The sequence below is a fragment of the Ambystoma mexicanum genome, chromosome 3q (assembly GCF_040938575.1).
Source record: "Ambystoma mexicanum isolate Mex_15411 chromosome 3q, UKY_AmexF1_1, whole genome shotgun sequence".
Classification (NCBI taxonomy): Eukaryota; Metazoa; Chordata; class Amphibia; order Caudata; family Ambystomatidae; genus Ambystoma; species Ambystoma mexicanum.
In genome coordinates, this window is record NC_090926.1 from 990,660,001 (window position 1) to 990,683,535 (window position 23,535).

At 46.5% G+C, this 23,535-nt stretch overlaps 1 protein-coding gene across 1 annotated transcript in view; it reads left to right on the plus strand.

Annotated features, from left to right (window-relative positions):
- The window catches only part of NPLOC4 (NPL4 homolog, ubiquitin recognition factor), an 847,851-nt gene that overhangs the window by 339,830 nt on the left and 484,486 nt on the right, over nt 1-23,535 (plus strand). Inside the window, exon 11 of the mRNA XM_069655142.1 lies at nt 13,725-13,851. Coding sequence (XP_069511243.1) covers nt 13,725-13,851 — 127 coding nt within the window. The remainder of the gene's footprint in view (nt 1-13,724; nt 13,852-23,535) is intronic.

Below are 23,535 nucleotides of genomic sequence, written 5' to 3' on the forward strand. Positions count from 1 at the left end.
GCTGCTACGTGGAGGTCGACGCACACCTTCACAAAATTCTACTGCGTCGATCGGGATTCCAGGGAGGAGTCCAGGGTCGGCCAAGCAGTGCTGCGCAACCTGTTCGCCTAAGGTGAGCCTGGTGAGGAGGTAAGATTTGCTTAATGTTGAGCCTTTGCCACCTCCTGTGGTTGTGCATGTGTGTACTGCTATGTATTCTTTATTCATGAGCATGTGAATCCATGCCAGACCCCATCCTGGAGAAGGAACAAGTTACTTACCTGTAACTGTTGTTCTCCAGCATGGGTCTGGCATGGATTCACATGCGAACCCTCCCGCCTACCCCTCTGCGGCTCTTCACTTGGTCATACTGCCACTTCACGTGCTACCAAATCTGAAGATGGCTGCCAGAGGCGGGGCTTAGGTAGAGGGCAGTCATTGGCTGTGGTCAGTATGACGCAGAGATCAGTGATTGGTTACTACTACGAAAGACAGATCAGAAACGAAACTGATACTGGTTTTTTCTTTACCGAGGATTCCCAGCCTGACGACGGGGAATATTCATGAGCATGTGAATCCATGCCAGACCCATGCTGGAGAACAACAGTTACAGGTAAGTAACTTGTTCCTTCATTTGAGGCAGAAACACCCACCTTTCCCTGCAGAGCCTCATTACCCGACGATATCGCCAATGAGAAAAATCCAGTGATTTTTAGATTGCTCCATGGTGACGGTCTGCTTTCTTTTTGTGATATTAACATTCGCTCTCCCCCTGAGAATCGACAAATTTGACTTATAATGTATTTGCGGTGCAACGTGATTTACTATGGAGCTGATAACGTGGTTTGGCAGGCATGGCTCTTACGTGTGAAATATAAGAACACTCATGAAAATGTCATATGAAATAAAGAACCTCCCCACTTGGTCAAAATACCACACTCCTGCCACTCGCTTAGTTTGTGATTCACTTCTCCAATGCACTTGCCTAGAATTAGCTTACTTTAAATACGTTGCAAAGCACAACCAGAGCCCCACCGTATCATGTCTGAAATCCCTTTCCTGGAGAAACCATAGTTGTGCTTTGTGACTTTTGGGGACAAAGCGCCATACATCCTATGACTGGACTTCATTAGAGAGGGCGAACTGTGGTTCTAACATTTGGTTCATGCATCTGATAATTCACCTGTTGAATTCTGGTATTTAATGTGTATGCAAACTTATTTCTAACAGATGTATCTGTGTGTTCTTTATGGGTTTTCATTACATTACATTACTTAGCTATGTTTTTGTTTGTTTGCTTGGTGTGTTCATTAAGGCCTTATAAATAATTTTATTTTCATATACCCACTCACTAACCTGAATTATTGGTGGTGTTCTGTATGGACTCATTGTAGCCTTTCACCACTCACACTTTACCCGAGACTATGCCTTGACTGCTCATGCACAGTACCTTTTATTGGGTTTTGGCTAATCTGTGTCTTTCCTGTTTAGCATAAATTGGGTTGCATCCTAAAATCCTCCCCCCAGGGGTTCATTTTTAGAAATAAATCTTAACAAATTGATTCACAATGGTGGGATAAGGTCTTCTGCACTCAGTGTAGATTAACTAGAGTGTTACCTTAGTTCTAGTTGTCCAGAACACTAGGCTTTAAAGGTTTTAGGCCTGTGAAAGTTATCTAACCTATATTCTGTTATGGAGAAATACACTAGTAGTACTCTTCCTTTGCACATAATTGATGATTTGAAAGTTGTGTGAAGGATCTAGCTACCTGTGGTGTTAAAGGTGATCTTGTGAAGCAACTAATAGATCGCCAGGAAGTTAGAAAAGCAAATATTTACCTGATGATAGTGGTGTAGATGTTTGGTGGGTATTCGGTCATTTTTTCGAAATGATCATTTTTTTTTCTAATGTCCTTTTTTTTTTTAGTTAAAAAAACAGGGGTTTGGAGAGGGGGAACCCCCCCCATTTAAAAAAAAAAAAAAAAGATATTTGAAATATTTTTTAGATAAAATGTTTTCGACATAATGGCATTCGAAAAAATGTAATCCGGAAAAATAACTATAAACAGTTTGGTGAGCGTCCAGCAGTAGTAATGGTTCTGTTCTGGAACCACAGATTGCACAAGTGAGGAAGAATAGGTGGCTTTTCAGACCTCTATTACTACATCTGAGGCTGTATTTAATTTTACGAAAGAGAAACTAAGGCTCAAGGAAGAAGAAATCCATTATAAAATTGTCAAACTGGCATTTGATAGGGCTGAGAAAGAGGTCCATGCATTCCAGCTGGAGTTAGCCATACATCAAGGGTCTTCGGGATCCTCCAGAGGGTCTGGGAATGCTTCTGGATCTTCCTCTCATCCGTGATTTTCTAAGGATCTGTTGAACATCTATAATGAAAAGAATATCATTCTTGATTGGTTGAATACATTCCAGTGTGCTTGTCATGTATAGGAGGTAAATGAGTGATAAAATTGCTTGGTTGCTCAGCAGATCTCCCCAGAATGGCTGCAGTACTATGGAGTATTTGAAGCATGAGAGAAAAAACTTTGAAAGCAAATTGTAAGCAGGCTCTACTTTAAGAAGACTCATGCCCATTGTTTCAAGAGGTTTAGAGACCATAAAAAGAAAGATAATACGCAAGTGACTTATGTGAATGACTCCTTGTAGAAAGTGCGGACGATGGTGGTTCTCACTTGCTGTTGTTGATTTACCGGTAGCCCTTGACCATTGTTAGGCAGAAACCTGTGCAGTTCCCTTTGCAAAAGATTTAGGACTATAGGTGTTAGCAGTAAGCCCACTTGGTAGCAGTCTGTACCACCCAGATTTACCTGGTAGCTGTGGCTGAGCAGTCAGACTTCCCTCAAGAAGAGTTAGGCAGTATGCAAAGTATACACAATAGGCACTCGGACACAATAGCACAAGCAAACACTGACCAGAGCTTTGGTATCAAAGTATATAATTATTTATTTAAAAACACAGTTAGAAACACTCCAGCCCTCTTATTTGTAAAACACTCTAAACACAGTTGCTATTATGATATATACAACCCTTATTCCTTATCAGACAAGTCTTATTTAACACCACTTATTTCCAGACAGAGGTGAGCGCTTAACTATAGATGGCACTCCAATAAGTTCATGAAAAAGGGAGGGAAAATGGCAGAATATGTGAAGATACACCACTCTAAGATTTAGGAACACTTTTAGCAAGGCAGAAGAGCAAAAGTCACTGGTGAGCCAAGGTCCATAGGCTGGGCCCACTCTTAGAGAGAGCAGAGCACAAATGCACCCAAGATCACAGTTACACTAGGCTTTGAAAGTCTTGCAGAGAGTTCGAAAAGAGTTTAGAGAGGCTCAGAAAAGTTTAGCCAGGGTGTCCCAGGCTAACCCAGGTTCGAAAGCCGGGGGCTAAATCTACCCCGTACAGTCGATGGCAAGGGTAGCCAGGCGGAACACTGTACCTTAAGTGGGAAGGATCCTCCAGCTGTGGCAGTTGTTCCTGGCAGCGGGTGCAAATCTCGGCGTCGTCCAGGGGAAGAGAAGATCTCGACTTGGAGGAAAGATGAAGGTCGATGCACTGCCAGGGAAGAAACCAGCCGCAAAGTTTTCTGGTTAAAGGTATTACCCTTTATTTCGCGGTCGTGGTAAAATGTGGTATTCTGGTTGCCGGGGTGCTTGGCACAGGCAAGGTGGCCACGAGATGCGTCGGGAAGGGTAAAAGACGGTGAAACTGGTTATCCCCACCAGTCAAAGGAAGAAGACTCTCCGGCGGGAGATCTCCTCTGTCGTTGCGAAAAGTGGTGAGACGGTTCAGCAGGGCTCCACCGGTGGTGTCGTCGCAGCAGGTCGGCTCAGCTTCTCCCTCGTCGGATTCTTAGGTCCTGTGTCGATTTCTGAAGTTCCAGTCCCCAAAGCCCTGCTTTTATGCAGAAAACCCCCATTCACTCAGCCTAGCTGTCACTCAAACATGCTAAGTGCTGAGCCGGCCGGCTCACCACTTGGGCCAATCAGGACGGAGTGTGACTTGAGTTGCCTAGGCAACTCAGTCCAGGGTGCCTAAATTCCCCTCCACCCCTCCTAAGTACCCCAGACAGAGTGGCACCACTTTGGAGGGCTTTTGTGGAGAAGGCCGCCAAAAAGTGGAACAAAGGGCTCGGCTTGGGTTGGAGTCACAGAAGAGAACACAAACGCCATTTTAGAACCGAGTTTTGGCAAAAAATACCAACTGGAGAATTAATAATAAATAAATAAGCCAGCGGTATGTTCGAGGCTATCGTAATTAAATAAATATAGTAGTCTCGAACAATGGGAAAATCCCATAGAGAAATATTCGCGGTTGAATATAAAAAGTAGTATCCACTGCCACCAGCCAAAACGTGATCAGGGGGGGACGGAGACGTGCCCCCTCGACTAACAGACTAACTGCCCCCTCGAATTGCCCCAGCCAGTATGTCCACAATATGATGGTTTGTACTGGTTCTGTTCGGAATTCAAGACTAGTAAAGTCAATGGTGACTTTACATGCCCTGGCAGATAGTAGTCAGTCCCAGGGTATGCAGTCTATACTGGGGGGTCACTATGACACCCCTGTGTTACTGCACTGAGGGTGCTGTGAAACACACATCACAAAAACACATGAAGCCCTATGGAGTAAAAGACCCCATAGCCCATTAAACACATCTAGAGTCAAAGTAACACACTCAAATCATGTCCAAGAGTGAGGGTAAAAGAGTCTCACTCTTGGCAGGAGAAATAAATAAACCCCAAAAATCCAGTAAAGCTGCTGGGGGACTCACTAGGTTAGGAAATTCAGCCTAAACAGAGAATTCTCCCTAACAATCATCGATCATGAGATACTATTGAAAATTCTGTCTAACCGAATGGGGATAAAAGGCAGTATCCTGGCCTGGGATTGTTTATTTTTGTACTTCAGAAAGCAGTTGATTGTCATGGGTCAAGACAGTTCTGATGCTCTTTAACCCCCCGTCTTTTAGCTAAGAAACATGGTCTCCATGCATCAGTATGCAAACGATACTCAAGTGTTTATTCAAATTCTCCAGCATGGGGTCTGGCATGGATTCACATCCTCGTGAATATTCCCTGTTGTCAGGCCGGGAATCCTCGAACAGTTTCACTTTCACTTACAAACTTCATTTCTCCTCTAAATCAATCACTGTCCTCTGGGTCATACTACCCCCATCCACTGACAGTCCTCTCCCTCAGCCCCTCCCCAGGCAGCCATCTTCTGATTTTTAGTGAACTCTTCAGTGTTAGTCCTCAGGTTTTGCTACGTGAGCTACTTCTACATTTTTTCGACTGAAAAAGTTTCTATTTTTGCTCAAAGAGCATGGGTGCTCTTCTCTCCATCTGCCGACAGCGGGGATCTGTTTGTCTGTGAATTTCAGCACCCCACAAGGGAAAAGATAGTTTTCTTCGATGTTTCCAGAAGGCCATCGGGCCTATTCTGTGCCCCCGACTATGGCGGAGGATAGGGAAGGAAGGAAGTTCTCTCTGCCTGACCCTTTATAAGGCAGTCCTTCAGATTACTCCATTGAGGTTGTCAAATTGGCCCCTCAACTGACTCTGCAACAACAGGGTGAGTTGACAACTTTGCTTAGGCAATTTCCCCCTTTTTTTCCCCTAACTCCCAGGCTTGCCACCTTGGTGCCAGTGTGACATTGACACCGGAGATAGTGTGCCTACTAAAGGTAGGAGTTACATGATGTTAGACAACATTACATTGCAAATCAAGATGTTGGATCTAGGGGTGATGGAGCCTTCTAATAGTCTAGTGGCACTGCTATCAAAGGCAGGCACCACAAATTTGAGTTTCTGCATGGACGTTTGAGCTCTTAATGCCATCACCACGAGAGATGCTCATCCCCTTCTACGGACTGATAAGATGGTGGATAAACTGAGTGCTGCAAAGTACCTTTGACCTAACTGAAGGGTATTGGCAAACATCCTGAAAGAAGAGGCCAAGGAAAAGGCAGCATTCGCAACACTGTAGAGACTTTACCAGATGAAGGTAATGCCCTTTGGCTTAAATAATGCTCCTGGTACCTTTAAACCTTTAAAAGGTTGGTTAATCACGTCCTGAATGCGTTGGTTGAATCCTGCATGGTATATCTTGATCTTGCAGGCTTCAGCCCTACCTGGGAGGAACATTTTAAACACTTAGGAATTGTGTTGCAGGCTCTTCAGCAGGCCTACATTTATTTGCCCATAAAGGCTACCAAATGCCAGGTTGTTCAGGGTTCAGTGACTTATCTTGGGCACGAGGTTGGTGGGGGCAAACTCATCCACTACGGAGTAAAGTACAAGCTGTACAGGAGTGGGCAACTCCCACAACCAAAATCCAGGTGAGATATTGTCTAGGCTTCACTGGGTATTGCAGGAATTTTGTGGCAGATTATGGAACCATAGTCGCCCCTTGGGCTGCACTCACCTCAAAAGGTTACTTGGTCAGTGGAGTGTCACGAGGCATTTCAAGGCGTGAAGGATTTCTATTGCCAGGAGCCTGTTCTTAGGGCAGTGAACTAGCAGAGAACTTTCGTAGCAGAACCCGATCCTTCTGACACTGCAGTCATCCTCTCTCAGCTAGATGAGAAAGGCAGGGAACGCCCTATAAATTAGGTCAGCTTAAGGACAGAGTTAAGGTGGGGCCACAGTCAAAAAGGAGTGTCTTTCCCTTGTGTGGGCTCTTAGGAAGCCGAGACCTTATCTCTTTGGGACTCACTTCACTGTACAGACTGACCACTGAACCAAAGACACTCTGTGCTGTCTGTGGACCAAAGACACTTCCGCTCCATGTGCGAACCAAAGACACTTCCATACCTCTGCTTGGCAGAGCCCTGCTGCGGTTCCCCGGTAGGAACCAGTTGATGATGGTTCTGAGGTCAATCGCCCAGTATTCCTCATGTGAACATAATTGACCTGTGTCATTTCCATGTAGATACCATCTTTGCTTGTCCACTGACTTGTACTTTAATCTGTCCCTTACAGCAGTTCAGTCCCATGATAATTTATATTTTGACAGCACCTCTCGTGTTTTGATTGGCAGGAGATGCACAATGGAACTGTTGATAAGCAAAGGAGAAGTAACCATGCTTCTAATGCAGTCTCTATGCTCGTATAACATGTTTCAAATGTTTGCCAAACCAAGTTTATTTATTGAGCAACTTAAGCTGGGAATGTTCAGTTTGTTCTCACTTTAATTTGCTTTTCTGAGTACACTGGCAAGTGATCCTCCAAAGTATCTGAAGATATGATAGAACTGTTCAGCAGAAATACCTCTTCCATTTTGAATCTCTTATCACCAACGAAGAGTGCAGGAGCCACATTTTCAGTCGCTTACAGAGGCTGAGGAGAAAGATGATGATCAGGACTACTTTATCCGTATGTTTGTAAAACAAAGTGACATTTCAGACATCAGACCCAAACGAAGGCCTAGTACACCAAAGCCTGAGTCGAAGAAAGTATCTGGAAATCAACTGGAAGCTTTTCATAGAAAAGAGACGATGTCTGACCAGGCTGAACTTTTAATGATTGTGCTTTTGCCATATAACCAAGTTTGTGTGCTTTCAGGTACTAACCTTAGTAATCGTTTTATTTGCACATATCGTGTATATTTCTTCGAATGAATGACACCGGTTAACTCTGTTACAGACCCCCTGCCTCTTGGCTCTTTTCTAAATGGTTTTGATGGTTATCTTGGTACAAAATCGTTGTTATTCCAATATAATAATCTTGGGAGATTTTAAAATCTGGTGTAATAAACCAGTTGTTTTAGATTGCATTCAGCTTAAAGATATTTTCCAATCTCATGATCTCCAGTTACTTAAGGACTCTGTGTCTCATATAGGTGGTCACAGTTTGGACCTCGTAATATTCAGAGGAAAATCCCTGTTTTAGCAGGAAAAAACATTCCTGTTACTGGGTCAGATCATTTTGTGGTAACATTTTAAAATTTGAATGTGGTCAGAGATTCACAATAAGTCCCCACAAAGAAGCACACTATAATTAAATTTAGACCGGTAAGTACAAAAATACTATATTTTTACTAGGCCCAAAATGCACGCTAGGAAATTAAACACGAAGGTTATAATATTACACAACACTCAATTATAAACATATCTACAGTCACCTTTAGATTGTTAGAAATGCATTCAATAACTTGTTCAACAAAAGAAGGCATGTACTGATGCAGTAGAATGGAATCAAGTCACAAGAATTATACCCTAACTTTAAAAGTCCAATCCCTATGATGAGTGGGGCCTTGTACCCTAAAGTCACAATGCTTCTTAGGAAAAGGGTCTGATGTAGGACGAGTTCTTGGGTTGGTGAAATGTTCCAGAGATATTCCACAAAGTTACTGTTAAGTAAAATTATGTTCCTATGTTTCATATATTTCCTATGCTTTTAGACATGATGATCAAACGCGAATGTGCACGCTAGAAATAATGCACAAATGGTAACGGTGTGATCACTGCTGCCAGCTTGTCTTTAGGCACATATAAAAGTAACCAAGAAACCCAAGTGTAAAAGACTAGGGTGATACAGATGTGATCACACCGCACTACCTTGTAAGCTACTGTGTGCACTGTTAAAAAGTTACCAAAACGATAAAAAGACTAAAACAGAAACCTAGTTTCCCAGTTCTGATAGCCTGAAGGGACTGATCAGTTTTCCCATAACAAAATGAATAAAAGCCCAGGGGAGTGAAGCTGAATGCTTCACTTCTCTGTAAAATGTCAGGAAAGTTTCAAAAGCAAAACATTTGGGGCACCATAGAATATGGGAGGGGGTTGCTAAAAGTGATAAGGCATCAACTCTTCACTTTTAAACAGAGTCAGAAATACTTTTCAAGGTAGGTGTAGGGTCACTACCACTGTGCAGTGAGGCAATACAGCTCTGGTTCTGGCCAATTCAAGAAGGAATCTCCCTGTCAGCAGTTCATTACATAGCCGGAGAGGAGAACACAGTGGCGGACTCTCTGAGCAGGCAGAGCACAGTCTCCCATGAGTGGGAACTAGCTTAGGAAGTCTTTCAAGAGATCTTCACCGTTTGGGGAACTCCTCGAGTGGATCTGTTCACGACCAGTGTCAACCAGAAGTGCAAACTGTTTTGCTCTAGGGAATTCTTCCAAGAGGAGCTCTAGAGGACACGTTCATGGTGGACTTGGAGTTTCCACTACTGTACGTGTTCCTTCCAGTCCCAGTCATTCCTTTTGTGAACAGGAGGTTGAGAAAGTTCGGGGAAACCCATGATCCTAATTGCCCTGGATTGGGCCAGGATGGCGTGGTACTGGACCTTCTGGACATGTCCATCTGCCCTCCAATATGTCTTCCAGAAAAAGAGGATCTTCTCTCGCAAGAGGAAGATCAGGTTCTCCATCGAGAGGTCAAGACTCACGGCCTTCATGTATGGTTTCTGAGAGGCTGAGATACAAGGATTGGGACCTTCCGGATGATGTAATGGAGATTTTGCTTATAGCCAGAAGGGCAGCAAAAAAATCTTTGTACTGCCGCCGTTGGAACAAGTATAGCATCTGGTGCAGGGATAAGCATGTTTTTCCCTTTTCTGTGTGACACACACATAGTGCTTTCCTTTGTGTTACATTTGGCAAATCTGGGGCTCCAGATTGGAACAATTAAAGGTTACCTGGTGGTGCCGTCTATTTTCAAGCGCTCTTCAGAGGAGGATTCATATTTGAAGATCCCGCTGATTGTTCAATTTCTAAAAGGCCTTACTAATATATTTCCACCAGTTCCATTCAATGTATGTGTATGGGATCTCAATCTCGTGTTAAGATTCTTAACATGCATTCCTTTTGAGCCTCTACACTCCTGCACATTATGATTATTGACATTAAAAACTGTTTTGCTTATTGCAACGCTAGGTGCAGGCCCTGTCCTGTAAGCCGCCTCGTACAGTTTTCCATAAAGACAAAGTTATTCTAAAGGTGAATCCTTCTTTCCTGCCAAAGGTAGTCTCCGACTTCCACTTGTCGCAAAAAGTTACTTTACCAACTTTCTATCCACTTCCCTATCCCGGGGAAAGCAGCGGAAATGTTACATAGACTCGACCCAAAAAGGGATCTGTTTTTACATATCCAAATGGCAAAATTTCACCAAAAGGACCAATTATTCATTGGCTATATTGGCCCCATATTGGGTCTAGCTGTTACTAAACAAACCATATCCAGATGGATCATCCTAGCTATTGGTGAATGTTACAGATTAGCGGGCAAGGACCTGCCGGAGGGCTTAAGAGCACATTCCAAAAAGGGGCATGGCAACCTCTGCTGCTCTTCAAAGAGGTGTCCCAATCAAAGACATTTGTTCAGCGGTCACTTGGTCGTCTATTCATACTTCTGTGAGACATTACTGTCTGGGTTAGTCTTCGTCAGGTAGGACAATTTGCAAAAGCAGTCATTCATTCGGTCAATGATTAGAACAAAATTTAGTTGGTACTCCAACCACCAAATTATTACTGCTTTGGATGTCTATCATAAAATGAGGAATACGTGGGAGGACAGAATCTGGTAACGTTCTTTCGATTGGATGTTCCTCCCATATATTCCTAATCACCCCTCACAGCCTACCCCGCCGTACAATTTACATGTTCTTACACTTTACGCTTTCTGTGAGCCTACGGTCTATGGTATGCCTGGTAATTCCTCTTCAGGAGGGGGAAAACGGAACTGAAGCCAATGGGCGCTGCGTGCGCTACTTATGATATCAACAGTCGAACGGAGACCCTCAAGGGACATCGACATGACGTGAAAGGCACACAGCGGCCCCTGTCCAAAAAAATTCTGAAGCAGCTGGAGACACAATTACCATAAGATGAGGAATATGCGGGAGGAACATCTCATCAAAAGTATGTTACCATGGGTAAATAACTTGTTCATCTACTGCATTGCGGGCTAGGCTCCAACAGTGATCTTCCTCTTCAAGGGCCTTCGTTCCTCTGCCCAGGGTTTTTGATGGGGTACACAATCCTCACTGCCCTGAAGGCTGCCTCCTCCGCTGGCCTCAGTAATACCCGACTCTTTTCTTTATAACGAGGAGCTGCCTGTCAACGAAGTTTATAAACTGTCTGTAACAACTGTCTGAACTGCAACTAAATATAGGCATGCTTTTACATTTTTTTTATTTCTTTTCAAAAAATACACCCTTCTATTTTAAAAATAAAGACCTGTTTTGTAGCTGTTTCGGAATGCATAACTTATTTACTTAATATAAAGATTTTATTTTGCATATTGTACTCAGTGACACTTCTTTTGTGTGCTGATGTCTATGTAAGCTGTGCTTCAGTATCCACCGCTTTCCTCTCCTAGGAGTGGAACTTGTCTGATAGCACTGAGAGAGTCAAGATAACTCAAAGTAAACTTTGTCGAACGCTGCTGGATGGCTTCCAGAACTGTCACCAGAGGATTTGTGGAAAATAGGTTTTACAGTCTAGTTTCTGGGAGGTTAGCGAAGAGTAATGATCAAGGTTGATTGTTATTAGAGATAAGCATCTTGGTGTATTGTATTGATTGTATGACTCCTTTCATCTGTAGCTGTAGTGCTTGAAGATTTTTTTGTGGAGGGTGATGATGCTTTTTTTTGCTGGGGTTCCCGTTAGGCCATGTCTGGGAGTTCCCAGTGGGCAGCTTTTGAATGTACCTGGAGTGGCTGTTTGGGGATGTTGGGGTGAGTCAGTATCAGGGTTATGGGGTATAGTAGAGGGGGTTTAGTCCAAATTGCTTTCATTGAGTGATCCCAAAGTGAGGGTGATGCACTGTGGATGCCAGGCTATCTTAAACAGATATGTAGCCGACTTCTACTTTGAGGCATTTGTCTTGCAGGAACAGGTCCTTGATACAAGTATGAACAGAAGGATTGTGTTTAAACCGACACTATGCGGATGATACCCAGCTTTCCTTTCTCTCCCTCTTCTCACCGGACATCCACCTTAAGCTCTCTTCTTGTGCCTCTGCTATTAAATCTTGGATGTCCTCTCACTTCCTTTCTCTCAACGCAGATAAAACTGAGCTCCTTTTCTTCCCTGCCAACACTCTGCCTCCTCCCTCTCCTCCTCCCTTCATTCTCTTCCCCCCTCCCAACTCCCCTACTCTCCTCATGCCCGCAACCTTTGTCTCCACATCAGCACGCACCTCTTTCTCACCACATTTCTCTCACTGCTAGATCTTGCCGCTTCCACCTCTACAACATTCATAAGATTTGTCCTCTCCTAACCTTTCACGCTACTAAACTCCTAATCTCCTCCCTCATCTTCTCCAGCGTTTTCTACTGTTCCATTCTCTTCTTTGGACTTCACTAGGTTGGCTCCCTTTTCACTCCCAGCTTAAATTTAACTTCCTCTGTCTAGTTTTCAACACCCTCTGTCTTGCTCCTCCCTATCTATCCTCCCTTGTCACTTTCTACACTCCTTCTCGTTCTCTCTGTTCTGCGGATCTCTTCCTCTCTTGCCTCCTCCACCACCCTGTGCCCCTTCCCGCTCCTTCCAACTTCTCGCTCCTTTCCATTGGAACCGCCTTCCCCTCCCCGTCCGCTCTACTACCTCCTACCCCTCATTTTGTGCTTTTCTAAAATCCTACCTCTTCCATTCAACCCGTAGCATCTTTCAGCTTCCTCTCTATCCACTGAATCCTCCTCCTCCACCTTCAAACCCTCCTCTCTCACTTTGGTCCCCCTCCATATGCACTTAACCTCACCAATAATGTAAATTCTTCATTGTACTGTTTTCTGGTTTGATTCAATGTTATGCATTGCTTGTTGTAATTGATAGTTCCTCATGTAAAGCGCTTTGTATTAAAGCGCTATATAAATTTAAATAAATACAAATAAAATAATCTTTTTGGCTCCCATTTTTGTTAGTGTCAGTGCCTGGAAGCTATGACTCTGCAAATAAAACTAGTTGTGGAATTAATATAGCGAAAATGTAATTTCAGGCCAGCTGCTCTGCCAGGTAACGGCCAGAGCAAAGCAAGGATCTCATCATTGGTAGTGGCCCGTTACCATGAGGATGGAAGGGCATTATTACTTAATGCACACTGCACCTAGCAATAGAAAATGAGGAGTGACAGAGTAAGAAAAAGGACAGAAGTTTATTTATTATTTATATTGGGAGGGGATAGCCGGGAAGCAAGGATGCCTGAGGTCAGGTGAGTGGGGCAGGCGGGAATGGCACTGGGCAGAGGAGTGACAGCAGAGCTTGAAGGGTAGTTTGGGACGAGGGAATGCATTCCCAGGCAATGACTGAGGAAAGATGGTGGCTCGGAGGGAGTGACGCAGGACAAAGTGAAGGAACAGGGCTTTATGCTGGCAGATATAGCCTGTGTTCCTAGCCTCCTGATTGCTTGGTGCCACTCCCCTGGTGCGAATATGTAAAGTGGACTTTCACTAGTTTGTAACTGGCTGCATTGTTCCAGCTGGAATCAGAAAAAAATCCGAAAGAGTATGCAGAAGGTTTACTTTGTCCTTGGTCATACTGCTTGATCCTAAGTGCAGGGCAGTTACCATTCCCTACATGTGGCAGTCTATAAGCACCAATAAAAAAATAAAAGGTATAGAAGGGGTTTCGTTTTTTTGTCTGGGGATCTTTGCAATTTTCATCTCTCTATATTGACAATTTAACTGTTCACATTTGTGTTATCAGCTAGGTCAAAGCAGTAATTCTATGAGTAGATGTATGAGCTGTTTAAATAATTGATTTCTCTCTAATTTCTACCAGGATGCCTATTTCCTGAGTGCGGAAGAGTGCATCACTGCTGGATATTTACAAAACAAGCATCCAAACCTCTGCCGCCTCTCTCCCGAGGGACACTTTGGATCAAAGTTTGTTTCTGTTGTTGCAACAGGTAAAGACTGAATGCTGAAGTATTGACATTTTTTACTCCTTACTTATGGGTATTGCCTGGTATTTATTTTGTGTGCATTCAAACAATTATTACATTTTCAGAACATGAAAATATGCATCTTAAGCCAATGTAATTTAAACCTATCATAGCAACAACTGATAATGAAGCAGGAGTAAAACGCTAAATGTACCCTGTCAGAAATAACGTGTGCAGAAGAGCATGCAGTGTCAGAAAATAATGGTGCCACAAAATATTATGCATTGACAGCTCTTGGCACTCCATACTCTGTAAAAATTAGTTCTGTCTCTTCAGAAATTGGGCATTATTTTCAGCTGCATGTCATTCCTAGCTGCTAGTGCGTTTTTTATACAGGCTCTGGTGATGGCTGTAATACTCCCTAGCCTAGTGTCGGAACAGTGTGGCATAACAGCCAGGCTTAACTTCAAGAGGGCAGGAGGGCTGGAAAGTGTTTATCAGTTAATATACACAGTTGACCAAAGAAAACACCTGCCAGTTATACTGAAAAAATATACACATTAAAATAAATTATATTCTGATGCTTGTGGATCTGCTTGGAATCACATGCTGTGCACATAGTCCGACATCTAGTAGTAATCTCTGAGCATTGCATCTTTTTTTCCCGAAGATCGAAAGGGACGCCGACATGGGCATGACTGTGACACTATCCCTAACGTGACGTGTAGTGTACCCTAAATCCCCGACGCGTCGAGGGCCCACCAGATTATTTTTTTTTCCGCTAACCAAGTTGGTCGCTTATGCAGAGCTCGTAAGAGTTTAATATTGCTTTGTTTCTCTAATCCCACGGCCATCTTATATTGTGGGTTTCCTGCTCGCTGACACCATCTACAACTGCTTGTGACTGTTGATCGCGTGGCCTTGGCCCTCAGGGCTGGCCTTTACAGTAGGGAGAGTGGGGTCCTGTTATCTTCTCTAACTGAGAATGCATTTATTTCACCCCTCTTCCTTTCCTCTTCGTCTGGCTACCGCTACCCTCTGCTATGGAGAGGACTCCATTTAAATTCTGCCCACTTCTTGTTACAGCAAATTTCCCTGGAAAGACCTCCATCGCCAATGCAACAGGTGTCTTCTCCAGTATGGGGTCTGGCATGATATGATATGGCATTTATTACGCGCCTATACCCAAATGTTTCAAGGCGCAACGAGGCAAGGGTGGGGGGAACAGAGGGAAGAATGAGACAGCAATCTTACTAGGCCAGGTGACATTGAGATCGCGCAAGTGCAGGGGAGGAGGGGAAGGGGAGAACTGTGGGCGGGGTTAAGGGGTATGGGGCAGTGCATTACATAAGATGACCATAAAAAAATCAAGATAAATAAAATAAATGAGGACAATAAATAAGAAATGCGGCCAGCTGGTGGCAAGTGCCAAGGTAAGGGCAGACATCCGTTATCAAGTGCCGGTAGGGGTCTGTGGGATACAGAAACAGTCCCCGAGTGCAAGAGTTGCCAGGGTGGCAGTGCAGGTGTGCAACTAGCAGGGAGGGGACCTGGGTCCGAGATCATAGGTTAACCAGGTAAATCAGGGCAATTTCAGTTTGTATATAGGCGCGTTATAAATGCCATATATCAGTTTCAACCTGGAGATCAGCAGGGGAGGAGAGAAAGCAGAAGCAAAGAGGAAGGTCTTACAGTGCTTCCGGCACCGGAGATGGTTCTCCTCAAGTTTCAGCGAGGCAGGGAGGCTGTTCCAGAGGGAGGCCCCAGCCGAAGAAAGAGATCTACCATCAACTCGTTGCTTGGAGAAGCGACTGACCTTGAGGGAGATGGAGGCGGATGAGCGAAGAGTTCAAGAAGGAAGATATTTAGGAAGAGAGTGTTGAAGGTATTGAGGCCCCAGGCCACAGAAGGCCTTATGGACGATGCAGAGGGGTTTGAACTTAATCCTTGCAGCCACTGGGAGCCAGTGCAGAGATTTCAGTCCTGGAGAGATACGATCTCTGGGCTTGAGGCCAAGGACTAGTATTGCAGTCCTATTTTGGATGAGTTGCAGAGGGTGGAGTGTAGAGGCAGGCAGATTTAGAAAGAGGCAGTTGCAGTAGTCCAGCCTAGAGAACCAGAGCACTGGAGACTGTGAGCTTCTGGGGGTAGGAGAGGAAATTAAGAATACCTCTGAGGAGGTGCAGCTGGTAGTGTGACTTCTTAGACACATCAGAGATTTGAGGAGAGAAGGAGAATGTGGAGTCGAAGATGACCCTGAGGTTTTTAGCCTCACAGGTGGGAGCAGGAAGAGGGCCAAGCGAGGCCAGCCAGAGTGACAGGAAAGGAAGGAGCAGGTGTGCCGATGAGGAGAATCTCTGTCTTAGTGGCATTAAAGCAGAGATCGTTAGTGGCACTCCACTAATAGCAGACAGTCCGAGATGAGAGGAGGAGAAGATGTGGTTGAAGGGAGCCTGAAAATGAGTTGTCATCCGCATAGCATTGAAAGTTGGGGCAGAGAGCGGCAATGCAGTGGGTAAAAAGTGCCAGGTATTGCTTGAACAGCTAGGTAGAGAGGTTAGACCCCTGGGGAATGCCAGAGATAGAGGAGAGGAAGGACCCAAGTTGGACCTGGGAGGATCGATAGGAGAGGAAAAAAGTCCGCCAAGCAAGGACCTGATCGTTGATACCCAGGTTATCACAGAGACAGTTGGAACATGATGGCCATGGTTGACCGTGTCAAAGGCAGAAGAGAGATCAAGTAAGATGAGGACACTGGGGGTGTTGGAATCAAGGTTGGAGAGGAGGTCTTCACAGATGTTTAGGAGAGCAGTTTCCGTGCTTCTGGCAGCTCTGAAGCCAGACTGATGGTCATGGAGACAACCAGCATATTCAGTGTGAAGATTAAGCTGGGAGATGGCCAGCTTTTCCAGGAGTTTGCCCAGGAAAGGAGTGATGGAGATTCAAGGGGGGAGGGGAAGAGACGCGAATGGCGAAGGAGTGGATGCAGAAGTCAGCCAGAGCAGGAGCCAGGGTGTCAGTGTGGTCCTTGATGGTTTTGGAGGAACAGGGGTGAACCTGTTTTGACAAGACTTTCATAGATGGGGCTTGTCTGGAAAGCTCGTCTGGGGGGTACAGGGGAAAGGCAGCGAAGGAGGGAGGAGAGGTGGCCGAAGAAGGGCCAGAGGAAGAACAGGGAGTCGAGGGAGGAGGGGGGGGGGGGGGAAGAGAGGACAGGATCTCCTGAGTTCTAGAGATTAAATGAGAAGCCAGGGCCATGCAGAGGTCCTGGCAGGGGACAGGAGAGGTAGATACTTAAGCAGGATTGGCCAGCTCCTTGCAGATTTTAAAGAGTTTGGCCAAGTTGTTAGATGCAGCAGAGATGCAGGCTTGGATGTGGGCTCGCTTCTTGTAATTCACATGCTCATGAATATTCATGTAGTCAAGCCGGGAATCCTTGGTAAAAGAAAAAACTGTTTCACTTTCAAACTGTATTTCTCCTCTAAACCAATCACTGAACTCAGGGTCATACTTCCCCCCTTCCCCCCCCCCCCCGACGACTGCCCTCTCCCTAAGCCCCTCCTCTGGCAGCCATCTTCAGATTTTTACTGCACGTTCAAGTGTTTATTTAGGCATTTGTTAAGTGCACTAAGCCCGTGGGCATCTTGGCGCTGGTTACACGCATGGTGGTTACAGGAACGTTAATACGTTGCTTTGCTTATGGTGGGAAATCCTCTAGTTTTGCTCTGTGAGCTATTCTACGGTTTGTCGTGCTATTTCGAGAAAAAGTCCTGTTTTTCTCAAACCGAGCCAGTGTGCTCTCTCCATCGGCTGACAAGCGAGGGTCCGTTTGTCTGTGAATTTCAGCGCCCCACAAGGGCAAGGATTGTCGAGTTTTGTCAAAGTTTCCAGAAGGCCATCAGGATTACTCCGCTCCCCTGACCATGTCGGAAGAGAAGAGGGAAGATCCCTTTTCAAGCGCTGCTCCAGCTGCAGATTGTGGAACGTATTTGTGGAGGACAAACGCCTTCAGTGCCTCCACTGCCTTCACCCGTATCACACAGAAGGAGATTTTGACATCTGCCTCGGGTTATCTAAGAGAACGATGAAGGATCGTCACAGTAGACTGGCGATGTGGCTCAGCGCCAAGGCCTATGGCCACCCGCAGGTTCATGTCTCACCCAGGACCAGCCGGTCCGAGGAGTGGGCTTCTAAGTCCTTTGAGGGTGATCCATCCGTGGGGGCCCAAGACAAGGCCAAGCACTGCAAGTCTGTTTCCATCAGGGACGCTGCATAGGCGGGTCCCGCGATGGGCAGGGCGCGATCAACCTGACTATCTGCCTCCATCTCCAGGCGGAAATCACCCAACCAGGCTAAACTGCGGGAAGCATAGGGTGGAAGAAATGACAGTCGGCCTACCCAAGAAGGCCCACGCAGTGCAAGAACTATTGTTCACGATCGAGATGGTGGTGGCTGCTCTCACGAAGACCAAAGGGGCTGACCTGGTGAAGGTAGCCCCGGCTGCGCCCAGGGTATCCCTACCCCTGAGGCAGGAGGCCTCATCTGGGGCAGTGGAGAGGACACCGGAAAAGAGGATGCCGCCGCTGAGCCTGCCTTTGACCCCTCAGGATGCAAAAGGGGGTGGTGTGAAGGCCTCAGGCCGGCCACAGGCCATACCCCAGGACACTGAGTTTTCTTCCTCAGACGAGGACGACCAGGAGTCCACACATACGGTCCCGAGGACGGTAGAAATCCTGGCGGAGACGACGGCGCGGGGCCTAGTAAGCCTACTGCTCCAACTCCGCCAAGAGATGTTTCACTGGACATCCGTTCGTCCCTACACACGTTGGTGTCGGAAATCCAGGATAGGATGCCACTGCCCCTGGTAACCCCAGATCAGCCTCTGATGAAAAAGGAGACGCCATCCGATGCCTCTGCATCAACCTCCACGCCCGCGGCAAGTGCCCTCCCCCCCCCCCCCCCCGCCGAGGTACCCAGACACTGCGATGCACACAGCAGCGATGACATCATCATGGCGGGTGGATTGCCGCAGCAGAGGGCCTCCCCACTGGATGAGGTGCGGTTGTTTCATGCCTGGTCGCCAGAGTGTCCGAGCTCTTCCAGCTGACAACCAAGGAGACCAAGAAGGAAGGTTTCCTCAACCAAAGGCGCAAGGCCAAAAGGAAGACCATCTGGACGACGTTTGGGTGGAAGGCCGGCCCTATTGAAGAATCCGGCCAAGCGGAACAGGGTAGAGAAAAAGTACTGGGTGCCGGAGACTGCATCCAAGTGCCTACAGTTGCAACAGTCACCGGACAGAGTGGTGTCAGCGGCTGCGAGGAAGAGATCGTCTAACCCCTCATTGTCATCCTCCGCCCCTCCGGACAGCGAGGGAAAGAAGTTGGACACCATAGGAAAAAAGTAAATTACTCCACAGCATTGATCGTTAAAGCAGCCAAGCAATGGCGATCCTGGCCAGGTACGACAGGGAACTGTAGTACAAACTGGCCCCAATTCTACGACAAGCGGGTGGAGGCAATTGCACTCCTCCAGAAGAGGGAAGTGGCTTTGGACCTTGTCATCACGGTGGCTCTGGACAGCGCAGACAGATTTCCGACAGATGGGGAACGGTGTCTGCCTCTGTCGTCGAAACTGGCTGAAGGCCACTCATTTCCACCAGGAGATCCAGACGAGGGTGCCATTCGATGGGGATACGAGGAAGCAGTCGACGAATCCTTGCAGGGCATCGAGATAGACGGCTGTTAGGGAGAATTCTCTGGAAAGGCTAATGTCCCAAACCTAGTGAGTCCCCTAGCAGCTTTGCTGGATTTTTGGGGTTTATTTCTTTCTCCTGCTAAGAGCGAGACTCTTTTTTTTTTTCCCACTCTTAGACAGTATTTGAGGTGTTCCTTTGACTTTGTATGTGTTCTATGGGCTATGGAGTCCTTTACCCCATAGGGCTTCATGTGTTTTGATATATGGGTTATACAGCACCCTCCGTGCAGTAACCTAGAGGTGTCGTAGCGACCCCCAAACATAGACTCCATACCCTGGGACTGACTACTGTCTCCCAGGGCATGTAAAGTCACCATTGGCTTTACTAGTCTCAAATTGTGAACAGAACCAGTACAAACCATCATTTTGTGGACGTACTGGTCAGGGCAATTCGATTGCCCCGGGGTCTGTTGTTCGAGGGGGCACTGCCCAGTTCCCCCGACCGAGTTTTGGCTGGTGGCAGTGGATACTACTTTTTATATTCAACCGCGAATATATTCCTATGGGACTTTCCTATTGTTCGAGGCTACCACTTTTTAAAATGGCCTCGAACATACCGCTGGTTTATTAAATTAATATAAATTCACCGGTTGGTATTTTTTGCCGAAACTTGGTTCCAAAATGGCGTTTGTGTTCGCTTCTGTGACTCCAACCCAAGTCGAGCCCTTTGTTCCACTTTTTGGCGGGCTTCTCCACAGAAGCCTCCAAAAGTGGTGCCACTCTGTCTGGGTACCACAGGTGGTGTGGGAGGGGGTTTAGGCACCCTGGGCTGAGTTGCCTCGGCAACTCAAGTCGCACTCTTTTGTGTTTGGCCCAAGTGGTGAGCCGCCCGGCTCACCACTTAGCATGTTTGAGTGACAGCTAGAGTGAATGAATGGGGGTTTGCTGCATAAAAGCAGGGCTTTGGGGACTAGAACTTCAGAAGTCGCCACAGGACCTAAAGAATCCAAAGAGGGAGAAGCTGAGCCGACCTGCAACGACGACACCACTGGTGGGGCCCTGCTGAACCGTCTCACCACTTTTCCCGACGACAGAGGAGATCTCCAGTCTGGAGAGTCTTCTTCCTTTGACTGGTGAGGATAACCAGTTTGCCCGTCTTTTTGCCTTCCTGGGCCATCTCGTGGCCGCCTTGCCCGTGCCAAGCACCCCGGCAACCGGAATACCACGATTTACCACTACCGCGAAGAAAAGTATAGTACCTTGTAACCGGGAAACTCTGCGGCTGGTATCTTCCCTGGCAGTGCAACGACCTTCATCTTTCCTCCACGTCGAGACCTCCTCTTCCTCTGGACGAAACACCGACTTGCACCCGCTGCCAGGAACAACTGCCCCCGCTGGAGCGTTCTTCCCATTTTCAGGTACTGTGTCCTGCCTGGCTTCCCTTGCGACAGATCGTTCGGGGTGACAGTAAATCCTCGACTTTATAACCTGGGTTAGCCTGGGGCCGGTTAACTAGCTTTTTCTAACTTGATCTCAATCTTTTGTGAACGATTTACAAACTCTTTGGGCATAACCCCACTGTGTGATCCTGGACACATTTCGCTTGTTCTCTCTGAGTGGGCCTGGCATTTGAACTTCCTTGCTCCCCAGTAGACTTTGCCTAACCTGCCTCACTGTGGTTCTTTTGAAAAGTATTAAGATTTGTGTGCTTCCATAACTCTGCCTTTTTCCCTCCCTTTTTAAAGAACTTATTAGAGTGCCATCTTAAGTTTAAGCGCTCACCTCTGTCTGAAAAGAAGTGGTGTTTCTCATTAAGACTTGTCTAATAAGTACTCGCGGTTGTATATGTATAATAGGGACTGTGTGTTGAATTTACTAACCTCTTTTTGTGCTAGTGTAATTTTACAAGTGTGTTTTTAAATAAATAATTATATACTTTTACACCAAAGCTCTGGTCAGTGTTTGCTTGTGCTACTGTGTCTCTGTGCCTATTGTGTATACTCTACCTAACTCATCTTGAGAGAAGTCTGACTGCTCAGCCACAGCTACCAGGTAAATCGGGGTGGTACAGACTGCTACCAATGGGGTTTACTGCCAACCACCTGTTGTCCTAAATCTTTTGCACTGGTCCCTAAGGGAACTGCACAGGTTTCTGCCTAACAACGACCCGTGCCCAGGCCACTATCCAGCAGCACCGCTCTTCCTTTCGCACCTCCAGCAAAAAGTCGGGGAGGTCAACTAAAGGTTTTGGTAGAAGCTCCTTGTCCTATCGTCAACCCTCCCGGTCCATGACCCAGGAGTCCTACAGAGGCCGTTCCAAGGCTTTCGGTGGAGGTTGTCAGTGCTGTTGTCGCCCCCAAGGCAGAACGCAGGACTGAACTAACAAGGACGTCGGCCCCCCACCCATGCACCCTGGTGGGAGGCCGGCTGGATTCGTCGGCAAGTGGGAAAATATCTCGACCGACAGATGGGTGCTGGACGCTCTCGCTTTTGGCTATGCCCTGGAGTTTCACCAAAAGTGTCTGCGGATTCACCCGGTGACCCGTCAGGAGCAGCACATCCCTCAGCTCCTGCTAGAAGTACGGGCTATGCTAAAGAAAGGGGCGATAGAGTTGGTTCCAAAACTGCTCCAGGTCTCGGGAGTCTACTCCAAATACTTCTTGGTCAGAAATGAGACTGGGGGCTGGAGGCCCTTCCTAGAGCTCCGGCGTCTCAACATGTTCATAAAGTCCCAAAAATTCAGGATGGTCACGTTGCAGCATTTGCTCAGCCAACTGGAAGAAGGAGACTTCTTGACGTCGCTGGATCTGGAGGATGCCTTCTTCCACAACCTCATTCACAGGAAACATCGAAAGTTCCTACGCTTTGTATTGCAGGTAAGGCACTACAAATTCAAAGCCCTCCCTTTCGGTCGAAAGTTGGCACCCAGGGTGCTCACGAAGTGCCTGGCACCAGTGGCGGCCCATCTGTCTGCGAGGATGTACCCATACCTCGATGATTTGCTCATCCGGACACCCGGTCAAGAGGGGTAGCTGCCGAACATAGAACGTCCAGCTACGGACTGAGCTGAGTTTCTCCATCAATTATCCAAAGTCCTGCCTGATGCTGTCGCAAAACTCTCAATTCCTTGGAACAAGGCTCAACACGGTCGCCTGCCTCGGAAGAGAGGATGGCGGCCGTGCTAGGGAAGGTGCAACGGCTGTTGTCTATGAAGACTTCCACGGTGCAGACCAAGTCGCTGCTCGGCATGTCATCAACATGCATCTCTCTGATTCGACTCTGCAGGCTGCGGATGCGTTCCTTTCAGGAGTTCCTGGACAACCCGCCGGATAAAAGTGTCAGGAAGCTTCGCAGACAAGATCCCTCTCGACAAGGAGTTCCGTCGAGCGATAAGATGGTGGGGCGTACACTCCAGCATCACCCGGGGCACAGGGTTTCAAAACCCCCCTGTTAGGCAGAATTATATGCAGTACCCTTTGGGAACACCACACACAATTAAGACTACAAGTGACAGTACTCAGTACAAATTCACCTTTGGTACAAGCCTGTACTACACAGCTGAAGTGGTAGCAGTACCGGAGCAGCCAGACTTTTCAAGAGTAAGTGAGCAGTATCAAATAGTACAAAGGACAGCAGTTACTATGATTCAGGCAAACACTGACTCAGTTTTCAAGTAAAAGAATATACATTTATTTCACTCTTCAGTTGTATAACATTACACCATTATAAGCAGTTTAAAAATCACACTCTTAATACACCACTCCAAATAGGCTCTAGACAAGTTAAGCTCACAAAATGAAGTGGGAGCAAAATGGCACTCCAGCAATTTAAAAGGGAGGGAAAGACAAAGTTAGTAGAAATTGAACCACACCAAAAGGTACGTACTCGGGCAATAGAACAAGAGGAACTACAGTGATAGAATCAGGTAAAAAGGCTTAGGGCCAAAGTCAATAGGACAAAAGTCTTTTGCTCAAGATCACACGGTTCAGGGTAGTTTGCGGTAAAGTTCGTGCC